Raw genomic sequence first — 17,957 nt, forward strand, 5'->3', positions numbered from 1 at the left:
TCGGTGTTATGTTCTTATGGCCCACCAACCCAACTGTGGTACCATTCTTATCGAGGGACAAGTGGGAACTCAGGGTGGTAGGAAATATGCGGCTCCCTACAGAGTCCTGAACTTTCCTTCACATAAATGTGAGGAAAATGTGTGCTTTTTTACCAAAGTTTGACTTGTGCACGGGCTTCTGGGTAAAATAAACTTTGGCGAGCCATGCATGTCTTGCACCCCTATACTCCTTTGGTTGTCTAGTTGTTAAAAAATTTGCAGATTTGCTAGGTTTCCCTAGGCGTCATCTGAGCTAGGGCCCAAAAATTCACAGCTACCCATTTTACAAAAAAGAGTCAGTTTTGAGTAGAATGTGATGTAACCATGTTGCATTTTAAGCCATGTCCTATCAAGGGCACTAGGCCTGCCCACACATTTAAGGTACCATTTTTTCTGGGAGACTGGGGGAATGCTGGGTGGAAGGAATGGCTGTTATTTCCTTCACTTTTAATATGTCTTCAGTCCAACAGTAAGTTTCCTTGGGAAAACCTTGAGGGATCTACTCCTCACCTATGGTCCCCTGCTGAATTTGTCTATGTTTCAGAAATATATAGCTTTCCTGGATCACCCATGAGTTTCACACTAATATCCACCACAAACTGGAAGTAGGTTGAGAGCACAAAAAATAGGAAAAATGGGCTACCTCTTTGAAAAATGACAAAACTGTAGTAATGTTTCTAAAACCTGGGAAAATGGTGACTTCAGCACAGCAAACCATTAAATGATGCCACCTTGGGTGAAAAACACTTTTATCCAGGGCACCATTTTCCTATTTTTCCCAAAAAAGGTAAAATGTAGCTATATTTTGCCTATTTTCTCAGTTCTCTCCAGGAGAATCCCAAAACCCTGGGCACCTTAGGAATACCTAGGATATTGAAAAAATGATGCAAATGTGGCGAGGATATCTTACGTGGAAAAAGTCATAGAGCCCTAAGAGCAAACTACCCCAAATAGGCAAAAAAGGGTCAGCACGGGAGTGTGGTTTTAACCGTTAAGGGGTTAATGACTGCACTCAGGGGCTTATTTACAAAAAAGTCACACAGTGCAGCACAACAAGTCACCTTGGTGTGCTGCACTGCATGACAGGGAAAGGACAAGAATGTGTATTGTTTAAGGTAATACAATGCATTTCTGCCTTTGTCCCTGCACTGGTGTCCTTTTTGGCAGCCTAGGGCCAAATCAGTCACCATGGTGCACAGGTGCCTCTGTTGCACGCAAGATTATTTTTACGCAGGAGGGGACACCTTCCTGGTGAAAAGCAATCCTTAGAGGCATATTCTCCTTTCTATGTATAGTGCAGAATGCAGCACACAAAGAGGAAGTAACAAGGAGAAATTAAGTTGTTACGCCTCTCCTGGGAAGGCGCATCTTTTTGTGCATTCCAAGCTTCACACATTTTGGTAAATCTGGAAATGCAACACAAAAAGATGATGGACGGAATGCTGAGCATTGTCAAACATTCACCTCCAGTCACAGATCTGGGTTTAATCCATCATTACATTGCTCACCACACCATTCCAGTTTGGATCCAGCCATATGCAAATCAGCCTTCATGCTGCTTCCTATGGAAACAGTCCAGCCCGAACTGCCAGGCCAGGTCCTCCCTGGACTAGAAAACAAGCATCCTGGGAAGGGTTTTGGGGTATCACCCCTCATGAGCCAGGCTAGCTTGAAACCGGTGGCGTAGCTAGCACAGGACCCACATCTTGGCATATCCTTCCCAAATTGTGCCAAAATGCAACACAAAAAGATGATTGATGGAATGCTGAACATTGTCAAACATTCAACCCGAGTCAGAGATCTGGGTTTAATACATCGTTATTTTGCTCGCAATTCCAGTTTGGACAAAGCCATATGCAAATCAGCCTTGATACTGCTGTCCATAACAACCGTCCAGCCCGAACTGTCAGGCCAGATCTTCCCTGAACCGGAAAACAAGCATCCTTTAACCAGTTTCGTAGTATCAGCCCTCATCAGCCAGGCTAGCTTGAAACCAGTGGCCTAGCGAGTACGGGACACATGTCTGTCATACCCTTCCCACTTAGGGCAAAAATGCAACACTATATTCTGGAAATGCGTTAAAAACCATGGGAGTTACATGGGAACACCTACACAATGCCCATGGAAAGCCTTCCCAGGGCAGAGTAAGGCAACACAGGGATGTGCTCTGCATTGTCTTCATCCAGATCTATGGCGACATTAAGGTTCATGCAAAGTGGCCTTGCGTAGCTTCAGAAATTTGACCTAAGGTTCACCTAAAGTTTGCAGCACTCTTGCACCACATTATAAGGTGCAAGAGCCACACAAACCACCTTGTAAATTGCTCCCTTAGTGTTTACTTAATTCAATGCACTTTTCTATGTGATTCTGTGCACTTATTCAGGAATTTCAGTGCAGTTATATAACGTCTTGAACACATTCATGTATAATTCTGTGCCTTTTTTACTCCTTTTTGGGCTTTATCAGGTGAATTCTGGACACTAAAGAAACCCCCTTTTTATTAAAAACAAGTATGTTAACATTTTAACAACATTATGCATATTTTAAAAAATAACACTGTACACATTTTAATGGCTTTTGCACATTTTCGTAAACTATTCTTCATTTTAATAAAATACAACAAACATTTATTTCAAAATATTTGTTCAATGTTATAATATTCAATTCAGTATCTTTCTAGAGAGTTGTACTTTTTAGAGAGATCCAAACTTCTTGAAGGAATAATGCACTCAGTTTCACTCTTACCATGTACTACATATTCATGTGTAGTTTTCGTCTGACTGATAAATGTTGAAATAGTTGTTTGTGTCTGTGAGATCTGCTTGTGTCTGCTGTACTCACTCATGCATACAATGCTTACACAGTTTTGGACAGAGTTTTTCCAGCATAGTGGCAGGGGGAATACAGTACAAATGAGGTGAGAACACACACACTCCCAAATTAGAGGGGATTGAGAAGCATTTCATAATGCATTTGTCACATCTACTGCTTTCCTAATTTGAAAGAAATCCCAAAAAGATTAGGGGCCACATGTACAAAGATCAGGTTTTGCGACTCGCAAATTGCGAGACTTAGAGACTCGCAATTTGCGAATTGCAAAACCTGAGTTACAACAGTGTCAATAATCCTGTTTGCGATTCGCAATGGTGTTGCAAATGACCTACCACGTGAATATTCATGAGGTAGGTCGCAATTTGCGAACCCATTGGGAATGGCAGCACTCACAGGGATTGTGGCCTGCTGGGGTCAGCAGACCACCATGTCTGTGACTGCTTTTAAATAAAGCAGTATTTCTTTTTTAAATGCACCAAGTGCATTTCGAAAACAAAAATGAAAAGTTTTCTTTCAATTTTTTCGAACAGGCAGCTATCCGTCGGACCACAGCCCGCTCTGAAAAAATGTTTTTGCATGCATTCACAAAGGAGAAGGGGTCCCATACGGACCCCTTCTCTTTTGCGAATGGGTTAGCACCAGTTTGTGACTGGTGCTAACTGCGATTGCGGTCACAAAACAATCAAACATCGGACTGCGACTCGCAATTAGGAAGGGAACGCCCCTTCCTTATTGTGACTCGCAAACCCTTTTTTGCGATTCGGTAAATAGATTACCGAATGGCAAAAATTGGTCTGTACATACTATGTGCATAAATGGTAGTAGGACTACTGGCTATAATAACTAAAATTGTGTTTATCTCTTAGAAGAAGGGCCATCAAGAGATACTGGCAGTGACTGAACTGGGTCAGGTCATGTTCATGCAAAGTTAAAAAAAGAATATTAAGATGGATCCCTGCTGTGCCCTGCTTTTCTGTCCTTGATAGCCTGCTTTCAGCATGACATTTCTGTAGGCTGATACATAAAAACAAAGGGGGTGGCAGGCTTGCAAGCAGGGATTGACTGACCACCCATTTGGTGATAGTTTAGGCTTGATTTCCTGCTGGTTTAGTGCCCCTCTCTTTCCTGTTCTGGCCCTTTTCACTGTTGGTGTTCTCATTCCCCTGATTAGTAACCCTAAAAGTAAAAAAAAAAATTAAAGCAGTGTTGTGCAGGACACCTTCTGTACCAAATGCTGGACATGCAGAGGCACCTCTGCAGAGCTCTGGTTTACTTCGTGGAAGGCTGCCAGAAGAACATCCTACCATCCACTCAGGGTTTTCTTGCCTACTTCCCTTTGAAGTACCTGAATGTCTTAAGTGGGAGTTAAGAGGAAAGATAAGGACAAGGCGGAGGATGTGGAAGACAAGGAAATACTGTAAGATAAATAGGATGGGCAGGGCCAGTCAAACCATAAAGAAAAAGATCAAGAGGAGGAAGGGCTTGGAAACAGGACCACTGATACTTACGATGCCCAGAAGAACTAGTGGTATCTGGCAAATCAGGAGAAACAAGATCACAAGGAAACGTTAAGCATGGAGGAGGACACAAAAAGGTGGATGAGAAAGACAAGAGAAGGAGGAGTACCAGGTGGAGTTGTAGGCAAGCCAGAACCACCAGGAGGAATAGAAACGCCTGCAATAGAACCACCAAGAGGGACAACACTACAACCTTTAGATAAATCAGGACTAGGAATACCATTGCCAGGAGGAAGAAGGGGAGGGACAGGAGCAGTGCCAGTATTAAGAGGAGGAAAGCAGCAGGGCCACCAAGAAGACCAGGACCTCTGACCAAGAATAGGAGGACCAAGATCAGGAGATATACCAAAAATACCTGAAGGAAGAGGCCAAGAGAACCATGAACACTAGAAAGACTAGGAACAGGAGGACCAGGGAACATAAGACCACAAATACCATCATGAGAGGGAGAATGAGCAGGAGAATCAGAACACGTTGGGTGACTGTGGTAAATATGATAATCAGGTGGACAAAACTACCAGAAGGACAAAAACACCAGTAGGATCAGTAGATCTAAGAGGACCATGAGAAGAAGTACGAAGAAGAGGCACATAAGGAGAAGAATGATCAGGAGGACCAGTAGGAAGATGCCAGCAATGCCAGGAGGATAAGGGGAGTTAGGAAATCAAGGGGTCCATGAATACCAAGAAGAGGGCAAGGTCAGGAGGAGGGCCAACAAACGTAGGCAGGAACCAGAAGGAAGAAGAGAAACACCTAGAGAACAAGAAAGAATATGTTCCAACCACGAGGACGACTGGGGTGAATAGGAGGGCCTGAAGTAAGGCCAGGAATACTAAAGCACCAGGACAAATAGGAGGACCAGTGCCCTCTGGAGAAACTGAGATTCCATAGGATTAAGGCAAGGACCACTTTAAATATGTATGGCAAGTGCAATGGGACCACAGGGCAGCAGGTGAAAACCAGAAGGACAAGCAACATGAGGAACAAGAGCAGGAGGTCAGGACCAGGAAGAAGTGGAACAGGAGAAGGAGCAAGAGGAAGAAGAGGATAAAGAAGATCAAAAAGAGGCATACCTTGAGTAACAGGGGAGGGCCAGGATCACTGAGAGGATCATCAAGAGGAACAATTCCATTGACACAAGGAGGGCCAGAATGCAAAGAAATATGCACAGAAGAACCAAGTCTAGAGCAAGCAAAAAGACCAGCAGCACTAGGTGTATCAGGAAGAGGACAATAAAGAAGCAGGAGAAGGATCAAGACCCTAGGATGACCATGAAAAGGCCAGTAGGAGGATGACGTGGATGAAGACCACAAGGGCAAAGAACAGGAGGACCAGAAAAAGGAGAGGATGGCCAGGAGGAGGAAGAAGACCACCATAAGAATCAGTGTCATCAAGGGGGTAGAGACCATTAGTATTCAGAGATCCAGGGCCTGGAAGATCAAGGACGGAGGGACCAAAATTAAGAGGATCAAGACCAGGAAGTTAAGGACAATGGGGACCAGAAAGAGGATGGTCGACAGGAGCACCAGGAGGACCAGGACCACAAGACCTAGGAAGAGGAGGGCCAATAAGGATTGTATGGCACATTATTACGACACATCCTTAGTTACATTGGCAATACTTCTTAATCTTTCATCAACCACCTATAAAAGATCCTAAGTTACACTTCTTATGCCGTGCCCCTTTAGAATACCCCCTCCACCTGACATTTGTCAATCAATTTTTGCTTGTTTGGTGAGCTCTGCCTAGTTTGTCAGTGATCAATCCACTTCTACATATCTCAGAGGTTAACACTGCATAAGTCTTTGAAGAATTCTGCTCACTACATATTCCCTATACACTTTTGAGGAATGTACAAATATGTTTGCACCATCTAGCACACTTGGGAATAGTTCTACACATTCTTGAAAGAAACAGACTGAAATTGTTTATAGGATTCTGCAACCCTCCCAACAGCTTTTGAAGATTGTGGTAAAATGTTCATAATGTGCCTATATATAGACAAATGTAACTTGTATATAGATGTTTGTACATTTCTCTTAAAGTCTGTACACTTAAATATAGTCCTTGTTTTCTAGAATAATTCTGCTTACTTTTTAGAAACATCACTCACAGTATGATGTTTCAACACTATTTACAGAATTCTGTTCCTCTTTACTACTTGTATCTCAAGCTTTTTTTAGTAGTGTTGAGATTTTCCATAAATGGTGTATACAATTAGCAATGTGTGGGATTTTGTACATTATTATTGAATTATTCCCATTAATTTGCGAGTTAGCACTACTTTAACAACTTGTATGGCTTAAAATAATATTTTATTAAAATAATGCACTTGAGATCTCGCGCCGAAGCAGCTAAGATAGCCGCTCGGTAACGACGCTCCCAAGTTGCTGAGGACGCTTTTTTCTCTGAGGATCGCATTTTCAACAGCTGACTCATTTTTCTGCAGAATATTGTGTGAGAACATGCAGGGAACAGTATGGTGAGCTTTTTGCTCTTTTTAACTCTGGTATTTCACAGAGCTTAATTCCTTCAACCTGCTGCTCCCTAGAAGAAAATTTTTATTCCTCAATCTTTTTTTCTTTGTTACATTCTATGTTACCTACTATTATTTTAATTAAGTGGGGAACGTTATGCTTTTTTGACATTTTTGGACGACGTCCATGAAGTTGTTTTAGACAATTTACTCTGGGTTTCCTCATATAACTTTGAATGTTCGTCCTTTGAGGTGACCTAATCGACTGTGCAGGAACAGCAACAAAAATACTGTATTAAATGTTCACAGCATTGCTAAAATGGAAGTTCCTCATACTTCAAAAGTATCTGTATCCTCTGTGTCTAATTCTAATGGTCATAAAGACTCCGGAGGCAACAAAAGAGCTACAAAATATCCATCCTCTCCAACTAAGTCTCCATTGCCTCTCACTTAGGAAGACATTATGGATGAACTTAAGTTAATAAAGCCTTTTGTTATGTTTTTTTCTCTACAAATTGAAGAGAAATGATCACGTCTGGACTCTAGACTTTCTGAAGTGCAACAGAGGATCAGTTACGTACAAGATACTACTGTTAAAGTCGACAATCTGATGAAAGAAGTCATACTACTCAAAAAAAGACAGAAGATTTGGAAAATCGTAATCGGCGAAAATAACCTTCACATTTATGGCATTCCGGAAGGCTCAGAAAGCCAAGATTTGATAACATTTTTGCAAACTCATCTTCCAAAGATTGCTGGTCTACAGAGTACCACAGTTCTCAACATTAAGCGGGCCCATCACATTGGTCCTCCTTCTACATCTAAACCAAGAGGAATTATCGCCCTCTTTCTACAATACTCAGATTTAATGATAGTTTTAACTGCCACCCAAAAAATGTTGTGGTCAGGCCAAAAGATTTTCTTTAGTCAGGATGTGGCCACGGCGACAGCCAAAAGAAGGAAATAATTTCTGGATCTCCGACCAGCTTTAAGATCTATGAATGCTAGATTTGGCCTTATTCACCCTTGTTTCTTTAAGGTTACCTTCAAGGACAGAACAACTACTTTTGAAAATCCCTCTCACTTGAAACAATGTATATATACTCACAAAGGGGAGGCAATGGAACTCAGCAAGTCTTGATTGGTTAATGTGGGATTCTTAACTTATTTATTTTTTCTTCACAGGTGTTGAAAATGCTGAAAAGTCAAGTTGAGAAAATCCCCTTTCTAAATTGTGTCTATATTCCTGTATATATCGACATCATAGTGTTCTTTCCCTTGTTGGTAAATCATGTCTTCAATTGTTTATATTGTAATGTATTTATTCTGTTTTAACGTCTCTACTCCCTCTTGCCGTCTAATTATTTTAATTATTCGGGGGTACTGTTGCTGATTGGCCCCTAATTTTCTTCCTTCTCCCTTTCTCCCATGCAAAATATATTTCTTCTTTTCAAGACAATTATGACTAAAGCTTTTTGGCTTTTCGTCATCTTTTTTTCTTCTATCAATGGAGTGCTTTTGCTACCTCTTTTCTATTTCTTGCTTGTACTTTTTTCTTCTTCCTCTGTCTATATTTCTTCTTTTAGTATTTTTTTTACCTTACAATGCAATGTTGGCATCAACAAGCAACCTCAGTTAGACATGTGTTCATAATTTTCCTTTCCACCTTATTCTACAATTCACATGTTATCCCGATTTTAGGTTTAGTTAAGAGTCTGTTGTCTAAATGTCTTCCACCATTTAAATAACCAGTCTTCATATTATTTCATGGAATTTTAAGGGTTTACATAATCCAGTTAAGAAACAAAGAGTGCTCCAACATCTCTCTAAATTGAATTGTCAGGTTGCTCTTGTACAAGAAACACATCTTAAGGAGCAGGACTTTAAAAGTCTAAATAGAAACTGGGTTGGTCATGTTTTCGGTTCCTCTGCAGCTCATAACAAGAATGGTCCAACTGGAGTAGAGCCTCAATTTTGGGTTCATTTTTCTTCTTTACTATCTTGCAATTTGGAAAATCTTGTGGTAGGAGGTGATTGCAACCAACTTATGGATCCTTTTGTAGATCTTCGTTCTCAAACTTGTTATATCCCTAATAAAATGCAAAAAGCATTTCATCAAGCAATTTCCTCCAGAGGTTTATGTGATATATGGAGAATTGCTCATCCAGATGTATTCAAATTTACGTTTTATTCTTCAGTACATCACTCATATTCTAGAATAGACCATATATTTGCTACACAAAATATTCTACAATCAATTTCACATGCTGATATTGGGTCTATTCTTATATTAGATCACGCCTCGGTTATTATTGATTTGGACTTTTCAGGTAATTCCCCCTTTTCTAATCGCTGGAGGTTTAACAACACTTTATTGCAAGATCATTTATTTATTGAACAATTTACAATGTTTTCTAAAGAAGTTTGTATGCACAATTTACTTTCCGACACTCAGATTAATTTTATATGGGATGCCTTTAAAGCTAGGGCTAGAGGCTTTATTATAGATTATTTTGCCACTAAAAAGAAATCAAATTTTAAAGTTTCCTCTCAATTGCACAAATTAAGCGTCATAAGCATGAATATTTCTTCTCTAACAAACCAGATACTTCATCCAGGTTGATTGATGCTAAATTACAATATAATAAGCAATCTTTGGAAAGTGCATGTGGTATTCTACTCAAAATAAATTCCAAATTTTATGGGGGGAAAATAAAGCGGGTAAACTATTGGCAAATGATTTAAAGATTAAAAAACAAAAGACTAAAATTACAATTATCACAGACACATTTGGAAACAGACACACTCGTAACTCAAAAATTCGGGAATACTTTGCTGACTACTATACCACATTATATACTCCCGAAAGTCCTTCTGATATAACTGAAGTTGATACCTTCTTCCAATCTATTCCTCTGACACATAAAGTAGATTTGTCTCTGTTGGACTCTGAACTATCTGAGACAGAGAATAAAAATGGCATTACCAAACTTCCAAAAGATAAGGCCCCTGGCCCTGATGGCTTTTCAATTGAATGTTATTCAACATTTGCATCTATTTTAGTTCAAAAGTTATTAACACTTATACAATATTTCATATTACAAGATCAAGCAAAAGGCACTTTTTCTGAGGCTATGTTGTAATTGATTCCTAAAAAGGATAACGATTTATCCAAATTAGGTAATTATAGACCTCTATCCCTTATCAACGTTGACTGTAAAATCTTTGCAAAAGTCCTTGCCTTACGGATTAATCATTTTATCCCAGATTTAATAGACATTCATCAGTCAGGTTTTGTTAAGGGGCAATACATATCGGATAATTCTAGAACTTTTCTCAGTATTATCCATCTCGCTTCTAAGTCTAGGGACCCTATAGCTGCTATAACTAGATGCTGAAAAAGCCTTTGATCGAATTTGTTGAGATATTAAGTTTGGAGCATTAAAATGCCATTGTTTTAGTCCTCATATTATTAAACTTATCAGTATTTTATACTCCTCATCCTCTACATCTATTTTAGTCAATGGTAAACAATCCCATTACTTTCCCTTACACAGGGGTACTAGACAAGGTTGTCCTGTATCACCTCTTTTATTTATAATAGCCCTTGAGCCCCTTCTAAAGAAAATATGTAGGTCATCTGATTTTTATGGCTTTAAGCATAAAGACATAGAGATTAAATTCACAGCATATACTGATGATATGTCAAAAAACTATTCTGGATTTATTTTGCTTACTACGTGAATATTCAAGTGTCTCAGGGTATAAGCTTAAGGTAGACAAATCAGAGGTTTTACCATTAAATGCTTATTGTTTACCCAGTATGTTTCCTGGTTTTACTTGGAACTCTAAGCATATCAAATGCCTGGGCATATCCTATTCCAATTCTATTAAAGACACTATTTGAATTAATCTCAAAGAGGTTGAGTCACAGATTTTGAAATTGCTCGACAGATGGTACCCTCTTTATTTAACCTGGTGGGGAAGACCAACAGAGTCAAAATGATGTTGTTGCCCATTAAAAAAATTTATCTACCTATGCTCCTCGTTAAACTTCCCTCTGTTTTTTTAAAAACTATCAATACATTATTTATGACATTTTTAAGGAACAAATGTAAATCTCGTATATCTTGAATCAAATTACAAGAACCTAGAGATAATGGAGGCATACATTTTCTATGCCTTAAAAGATATCACTCTGCATTTGTTTTAAAACAAATATGGTTGTCCCTCTCTTCCACCTTTCACAACAGAACCTCTCTATCTCTATGGAGTCAATTGGAACACTCGCAAATTACACCATTTACTTTTAGAGATGCAATTTGGCTTTCAAAACCCCCTAAATCCCTGCTCTCTACAATAATCACTCATTCTATCTCATTTGCCAAGCCATTAATTATTGCCTCTCACTCCTCATATAATAACCTTAAGCAAACTCCTATATGGTACAATAATGATATTAAATTTCATAATAGAACTCTAGTCTGGAAAGAATGGATGCATAAAGGCATTATACCTCTAGTTCATTTAATGTTAGATAATGCTTCACTTGAATTTCAAGATATTCAACAGACATTTCATATCTCCTCTTATTACGCTGTGCAGTAACAAACTCTCTCTGCTATCCTCTATAAACTGTTATCTCATTCTTTAAATACTCCCCCTTCTACACAGCCTACTTCCCAACCTCATAATTTTTACTCACAAGTCTTAGCGTCCTTTATATATAGAACTCTTACATATACCAGTCTTATGAGACCAAGGTCTAAAATAGAATTAGCATGGGAGCAGGATTTCAATCAAATCTACAACCCAAACTTTATTTTATTTTTATAATAGGTTGTACTATACTCCTATAGATCTTTATAAATGTAAACTTACTTCAGGCAGCAAGTGTTGGTCGTGGTCTAGAGAAAATAGCCATTATGTACACATGTTTTTTGATTGCCCTTCATTTTACACTTTTTGGGAACAAGTTTGGGAAAACATCAATCAGATTTTGTCCACCAATGTACCTTTCAGTATATTACATATTGTTTTAGGTAGTATCTCATCTATTTGGCATTCCCAATCCCTGCTTGGTAAACTGGCTGATTTACTCATTGCTAGTGCACTGCAAATTATAACTTCTAATTGGAAAGATGACACAAAAGTATGTGTTGTAGCTTGGTGGAATCTGATTTTTTATAATCACAGAATGGATCGAGCAAATGCTAATACCACTCAACTATTAATTAAAAGAGACAAGCTATGGCTTCCTCTCACCTCTTTTCTTTCACAACGCAAGACCTTTCATACTACTGTTAGTACTGTTTTTGAACCTCCTTGAATGTCTTTTTTTTAGAATTAATGGTTGCACTATTGTGAACAAGTGATTTTAATTTTACACTGTTTTAACTTTTCTTTTCCTTTTCTTCTCTCTCAAAAATGCTAGTATTCTGTGGTACAATATTCTATTCCGGTTGTGTATTAAATTGTTTTTATAGGTATAATTATCTTTATGCCTTTTTAGTTACAATATATTTATCTTATTGTACTAATGTATGCTAACTTATTCTATTAGGCAATAATAAACCAAAAAAATTTACTTTTTTTCAGGGAAGGTCTGCTTCATAAAAAATAAAAAAAATCTGTAAATTTGCATATTCGGAAAAAGTGCATTTTACACATTTTCAATTTTGCAACAGTACTGAAAGGCGGGAAAAGCGTTTTCTGTTGTACTTTTTGTAAGTTATCTTCGTGTGTGGTTCTTTACACTGCTAAATAATACATGGACAATTCAGTATGGCATTTTCACAGTTCAGTGAATTACTTTATATATTGAGGTATAATTTCCTTAAGAAATTCTGTTTACATTTCGAATTTTAGTGCAGTTTTAAAAACAAACTCTTACATTTGTAGTTTTTCAGCTTTGTTAAGTAATTACGAACCCTCTAAAATTAATGCTGCATTTCCATTATATATTGAATGTACAACTTATGCAATTGTGTTTTGTTTTGCCATGGATTCCACATATTTCAATAATTATGTCTGTGTGTATTTCCTTAGAATCCAGCATACTTTATACAAAAATCCATCCAGCTTTTTCATGGTTTGGAACATTATTTTATGCAATGATGTACACTTTCCTCAGGAAATATGCACATATCCATAGGATTCAGCCACTAATTTGAAAAATGTCATCTCTATCTGTTACAGCGTTTTGAACACTGAAATAGCTTTGGACATTTTGTGTGCACGTTTTATAACATTCTGTACAGTTGCAAAATAATTGTGCACACCAAATCGACTATTGAGCATATTTTTCCAAAGTGCTGTTCATTTTTATATACATCATGGTACGCATATCTAAAACAATCTTGGTACTATACAATGAGTGTTGCTATTTTCTTTGACTTTCGTGCAACTATTCATATTTGTATTAATTTCTTTGCACAGTGTTGCTGCTTGTATTGATACAGTTAATTCTGGATTTGTGCTCACCTTTTATACATATACTGGCAATGGTTCCTACAATTATTTGGACAACTCAATTATCACATACACTGATAAAATTGCAAGTCTGAATAGACATGACATTGCGATCTGTGTAATCTGGTGCCACCATGTCACCTTCCAAACACCTCGAAGTACTCTGAATACTGTGTGGTACAGAATGAAGCACAGACCAGTGATGGTGGGTCATGTATCACACAGATTTCCCATGAGTCTAGAAATTTTGCTATAAATTTGGATGCAATCCTTGCCTTCTCTGTAGTCGTTGAATCTGAATCCTTAAGTATGTACCTGTCTATCTTTGTTTCTTTCTTTAGTCTTCCAGATCCTGCTCATGCCCATATATTTCCTAATCTTTGAACTATCATACATTCTGTACCCTAAAATACTTCCTGTCTGTTTAGTCTTAGTCTTTCAGTCTCACAAGCCCCAGAATACTCAAATGTGAACTCTTGCTGCTGCCTTTTACACGTTATAATTGTCTCCCTGGTGCACAGGTTCATTTATTGTGCCCATATGATGTACTTTTTGACACTTTGCACTGTAGCACTCGTTTTGCCCAGGTTTGTCTCAGATACTCTACCCCACCCAGTCAGTGTCCCTCAGCCTATAGCTGTGTGAGTCAATAAGTGCACCTCCTCTTCTTCAACACCCCTTCATATGCATCCAATGTAACTCAGCCTGCAGCAGTACCATAAATTCTCATCCTGCAGCAGTGCCCATCACTCCTCAGCCTGTATAGTGTCCATCAATCTGGCCACCAAGCCTCTTCTGCATCAACAAACTGAACCCCTTTATCTGCAGCACTGATCACCAATCCACACCCATCGTTTAAGCACATGCCATGGTTCCTCTGATTTACAAAAGGATATAGTCTTCAATCTCTGCAGCCTTCTGCTCACAGTTGGTTCCAAACTGCGTATAATCATCTACAACAGAAAATGTAAAATACCGTGTTGAGAAAACGGTTTAATGATGACATCCCTCTACCTTGGTGGTGACCATTCTATTCTTGGATCTTTTTCGTGCATTGAATTCATGCTCATTGGCATCTCCCAGCCAATTGGAATTTCTTAGTGAGATGTCAAACACATCAAGAAGTATGAATGATGATAAAGTGACTCACCCAGTGATTATAGTAGTGAAGCGCACATGCAGGTCACCCATGAGTGAATGAAGCCATAGTTGTGGAAATGTGTGAGACTCTTGAACGAATGTGAGGATTTTAAGTTTTGGTGATGTGGCTGTGAGTGAATTGGCAATCAGTGACTGCCGCACATTGATATCTGGAAAGAGCTGAGGGAAATGATTGAGACCCCTTGTGTGCACCACTGTCATTCTGAGCAATTTAGATTCCATTGATGAGTCTGGGACAAAAGGTTGGGCGATGTGTGAGATAACTGAATGTATTTGACACCGAACTGCTAAATTATTGAAACTCAATTAAAATTAAAAGGGGCACTGATGTTGGAATATATGATCATCATTTTGTAATGTGCAAGTTCTTTGAAAAGCAGGATGCAGTGATACTGGAATAAACGATTCATTCAAGATTATAAGGACAATGGTGTAAGACTGATTGAGCTGTCATTGAATAGAATGAGACCAGACATGTGAGACTGAGAGCACCTTAAACAGAATGAAGCCTGTAATATGATATTGACTGAGATCCCATTCACAACTCGGAGCGCATTGATAATGAAATGACAGTTCATTGAAGACTTGGAGACATTGATGTGAGAATAAATTAGATCCTACTGAAGAATAGAAGGAGTAGCAGTCAAATCAGTGTTAAAAGACACCCCTCTTTCCTGTTCTGGTGCCCTCTGAATCATACATTCTCACCTTCAAATTTCAGAGCTGCAGCTATCATCTCCACACATTTGTCTCGAACAGAATTTCCTGTGTAATACACAGGGTTTAGTATACAGTTGGTCAGTGGAGATGAAGGGCTGCTTGGTGTTTTGGGCGTTTCTGGTTTTGTTGTGTTGCTGATTGCCCTGAAATGAAATAGAAAAAACATACTTTGTCCTGTGAATCTCTCAGCCCTTCAGTCAGATATCAACTCGTCACCGAATAGTAAAATGCAGTGGAGTGCACCTTAATCCCACACAATATACAATTAAAACTGAGGCCCCATACCTTTCATCTTTGCTATCAAGAGATTTCTTCTGCGATCTTGGAGGCGATGCCATTGAGAGAGAGTGGATGGATGGTCTTCTGGATTTCAGAGGGCAAAAGTGAGAATCAAGTTTTTAAATGTGAAAAACAAAAAACATGTGGCACAGAATCAAAAATCCAAGATGAGAAGCTATGTTCACATTAGCCTAGAACCATCTCTCGCTGTCATTCACTAAGACTTCCTGACACTTGTACACACCTTATGATTCAGTCAACTAAGCATTGATAACAAAAACTATGTCAGCAGCCTTCTCCTGCGTCTTCTCCTTCATCTCCTCAACAAAGGTTTCAACTTTGCCAAAGGTTTCATCTTTGCCACTCATACACTTGTTGAACTTACTGTGCATTCCTAATCTTTAACCACAGGAACCTTGTGGGCTTTCTGCGACACAATTCCTGCCCAAGGACACCTCAGCATGTAAGTTGGTATACCTCCATCGCAATTATAGCGCCCCCAGTATTTCCCAGCTGCCCCTTTAAATCACAAATCAATTATCACCTAACTGGGCCAAAATAGCCATTATCTACTAGACCCTCCTTTAAGGGACGTCTTCTTAATGGACGTCTGATCAGCAATTAACCTTGATGAATTACTCAAAAATATTCTAAAACAGCACTTCCTCCAGCTCAAAGATTATCCCAATGACAGCATAAACCACGACGATTACTTCTGCACCCTAGGTCTAACTCTCCACCAGGGGTTGTAGGAGGCTGGACTGGCTTGTAGTGAGTACCTAGGGGTACTTGCACCTTGCACCAGGCCCAGTTATCCCTTATTAGTGTATAGGGTGTCTAGCAGCATAGGCTGATAGATAATGGTAGCTTAGCAGAGCAGCTTAGGCTGAACTAGGAGACGAGTGAAGCTCCTACAGTACCACTAGTGTCATATGCACAATATCATAAGAAAACACAATACACAGATATACTAAAAATAAAGGTACTTTATTTTTATGACAATATGCCAAAAGTATCTCAGTGAGTACCCTCAGTATGAGGATAGCAAATATACACAAGATATATGTACACAATACCAAAATATGCAGTAATAGTATTAGAAAACAGTGCAAACAATGTATAGTTACAATAGGATGCAATGGGGACACATAGGGATAGGGGCAACACAAACCATATACTCCAAAAGTGGAATGCGAACCACGAATGGACCCCAAACCTATGTGACCTTGTAGAGGGTCGCTGGGACTGTAAGAAAACAGTGAGGGTTAGAAAAATAGCCCACCCCAAGACCCTGAAAAGTGAGTGCAAAGTGCACTAAAGTTCCCCAAAGGACATAGAAGTCGTGATAGGGGAATTCTGCAGGAAAGACACAAACCAGCGATGCAACAACGATGGATTTCCAGTCGAGGGTACCTGTGGAACAAGGGGACCAAGTCCAAAAGTCACAAGCAAGTCGGAGACGGGCAGATGCCCAGGAAATGCCAGCTGTGGGTGCAAAGAAGCTGCTACTGGACAGTAGAAGCTGAGGTTTCTGCAGGAACGACAGGGGCTAGGAACTTCCCCTTTGGAGGATGGATCCCCCACGCCGTGGAGAGTCGTGCAGAAGTATTTTCCTGAAGAAAGACCGCAAACAAGCCTTGCTAGCTGCAAGTCATGCGGTTACGGTTTTTGGATGCTGTTGTGGCCCAGGAGGGACCAGGATGTCGCCAATTGCGTCTGGGGACAGAGGGGGCGTCGAGCAAGACAAGGAGCCCTCTCAGAAGCAGGCAGCACCCGCAGAAGTGCCGGAACAGGCACTACAAAGAGGAGTGAAACGGTGCTCACCCGAATTCGCACAAAGGAGTCCCACGTCGCCGGAGGACAACTTAGAAAGTCGTGCAATGCAGGTTAGAGTGCCGTGGACCCAGGCTTGGCTGTGCACAAAGGATTTCTTCCGGAAGTGCACAGAGGCCGGAGTAGCTGCAAAAGTCGCGGTTCACAGCAATGCAGTCTGGCGTGGGGAGGCAAGGATTTACCTCCACCAAACTTGGACTGAAGAGTCACTGGACTGTGGGAGTCACTTGGACAGAGTTGCTGGAATCAAGGGACCTCGCTCGTCATGCTGAGAGGAGACCCAGGGTACCGGTGATGCAGTTCTTTGGTGCCTGCGGTAGCAGGGGGACGATTCCGTCGACCCACAGGAGATTTCTTCGGAGCTTCTAGTGCAGAGAGGAGGCAGACTACCCCCACAGCATGCACCACCAGGAAAGCAGTCGAGAAGGCGGCAGGATCAGCGTTACAGAGTTGCAGTAGTCGTCTTCCCTACTTTGTTGCAGGTTTGCAGGCTTCCAGCGCGGTCAGCAGTCGATTCCTTGGCAGAAGGTGAAGAGAGAGATGCAGAGGAACTCGGATGAGCTCTTGCATTCGTTATCTAAGCAATCCCCAAAGACAGAGACCCTAAATAGCCAGAAAAGAGGGTTTGG

At 39.9% G+C, this 17,957-nt stretch overlaps 1 protein-coding gene across 6 annotated transcripts in view; it reads right to left on the reverse strand.

Moving 5' to 3' along the window:
* Window positions 1-17,957, reverse strand: part of LOC138284878 (transcription elongation factor A protein 3-like) — a 194,315-nt gene that overhangs the window by 43,009 nt on the left and 133,349 nt on the right. For all 6 annotated transcript variants that reach the window (XM_069224116.1, XM_069224117.1, XM_069224115.1 and 3 more), the window contains 3 exons: window positions 15,502-15,579; window positions 15,205-15,359; window positions 14,228-14,288 (listed from right to left, as the gene is read on the reverse strand). In XM_069224116.1, the coding sequence (XP_069080217.1) occupies window positions 14,228-14,288; window positions 15,205-15,359; window positions 15,502-15,579 (294 nt within the window). The remainder of the gene's footprint in view (window positions 1-14,227; window positions 14,289-15,204; window positions 15,360-15,501; window positions 15,580-17,957) is intronic.

This window comes from Pleurodeles waltl, chromosome 3_1 (assembly GCF_031143425.1).
Source record: "Pleurodeles waltl isolate 20211129_DDA chromosome 3_1, aPleWal1.hap1.20221129, whole genome shotgun sequence".
NCBI lineage: Eukaryota > Metazoa > Chordata > Amphibia > Caudata > Salamandridae > Pleurodeles > Pleurodeles waltl.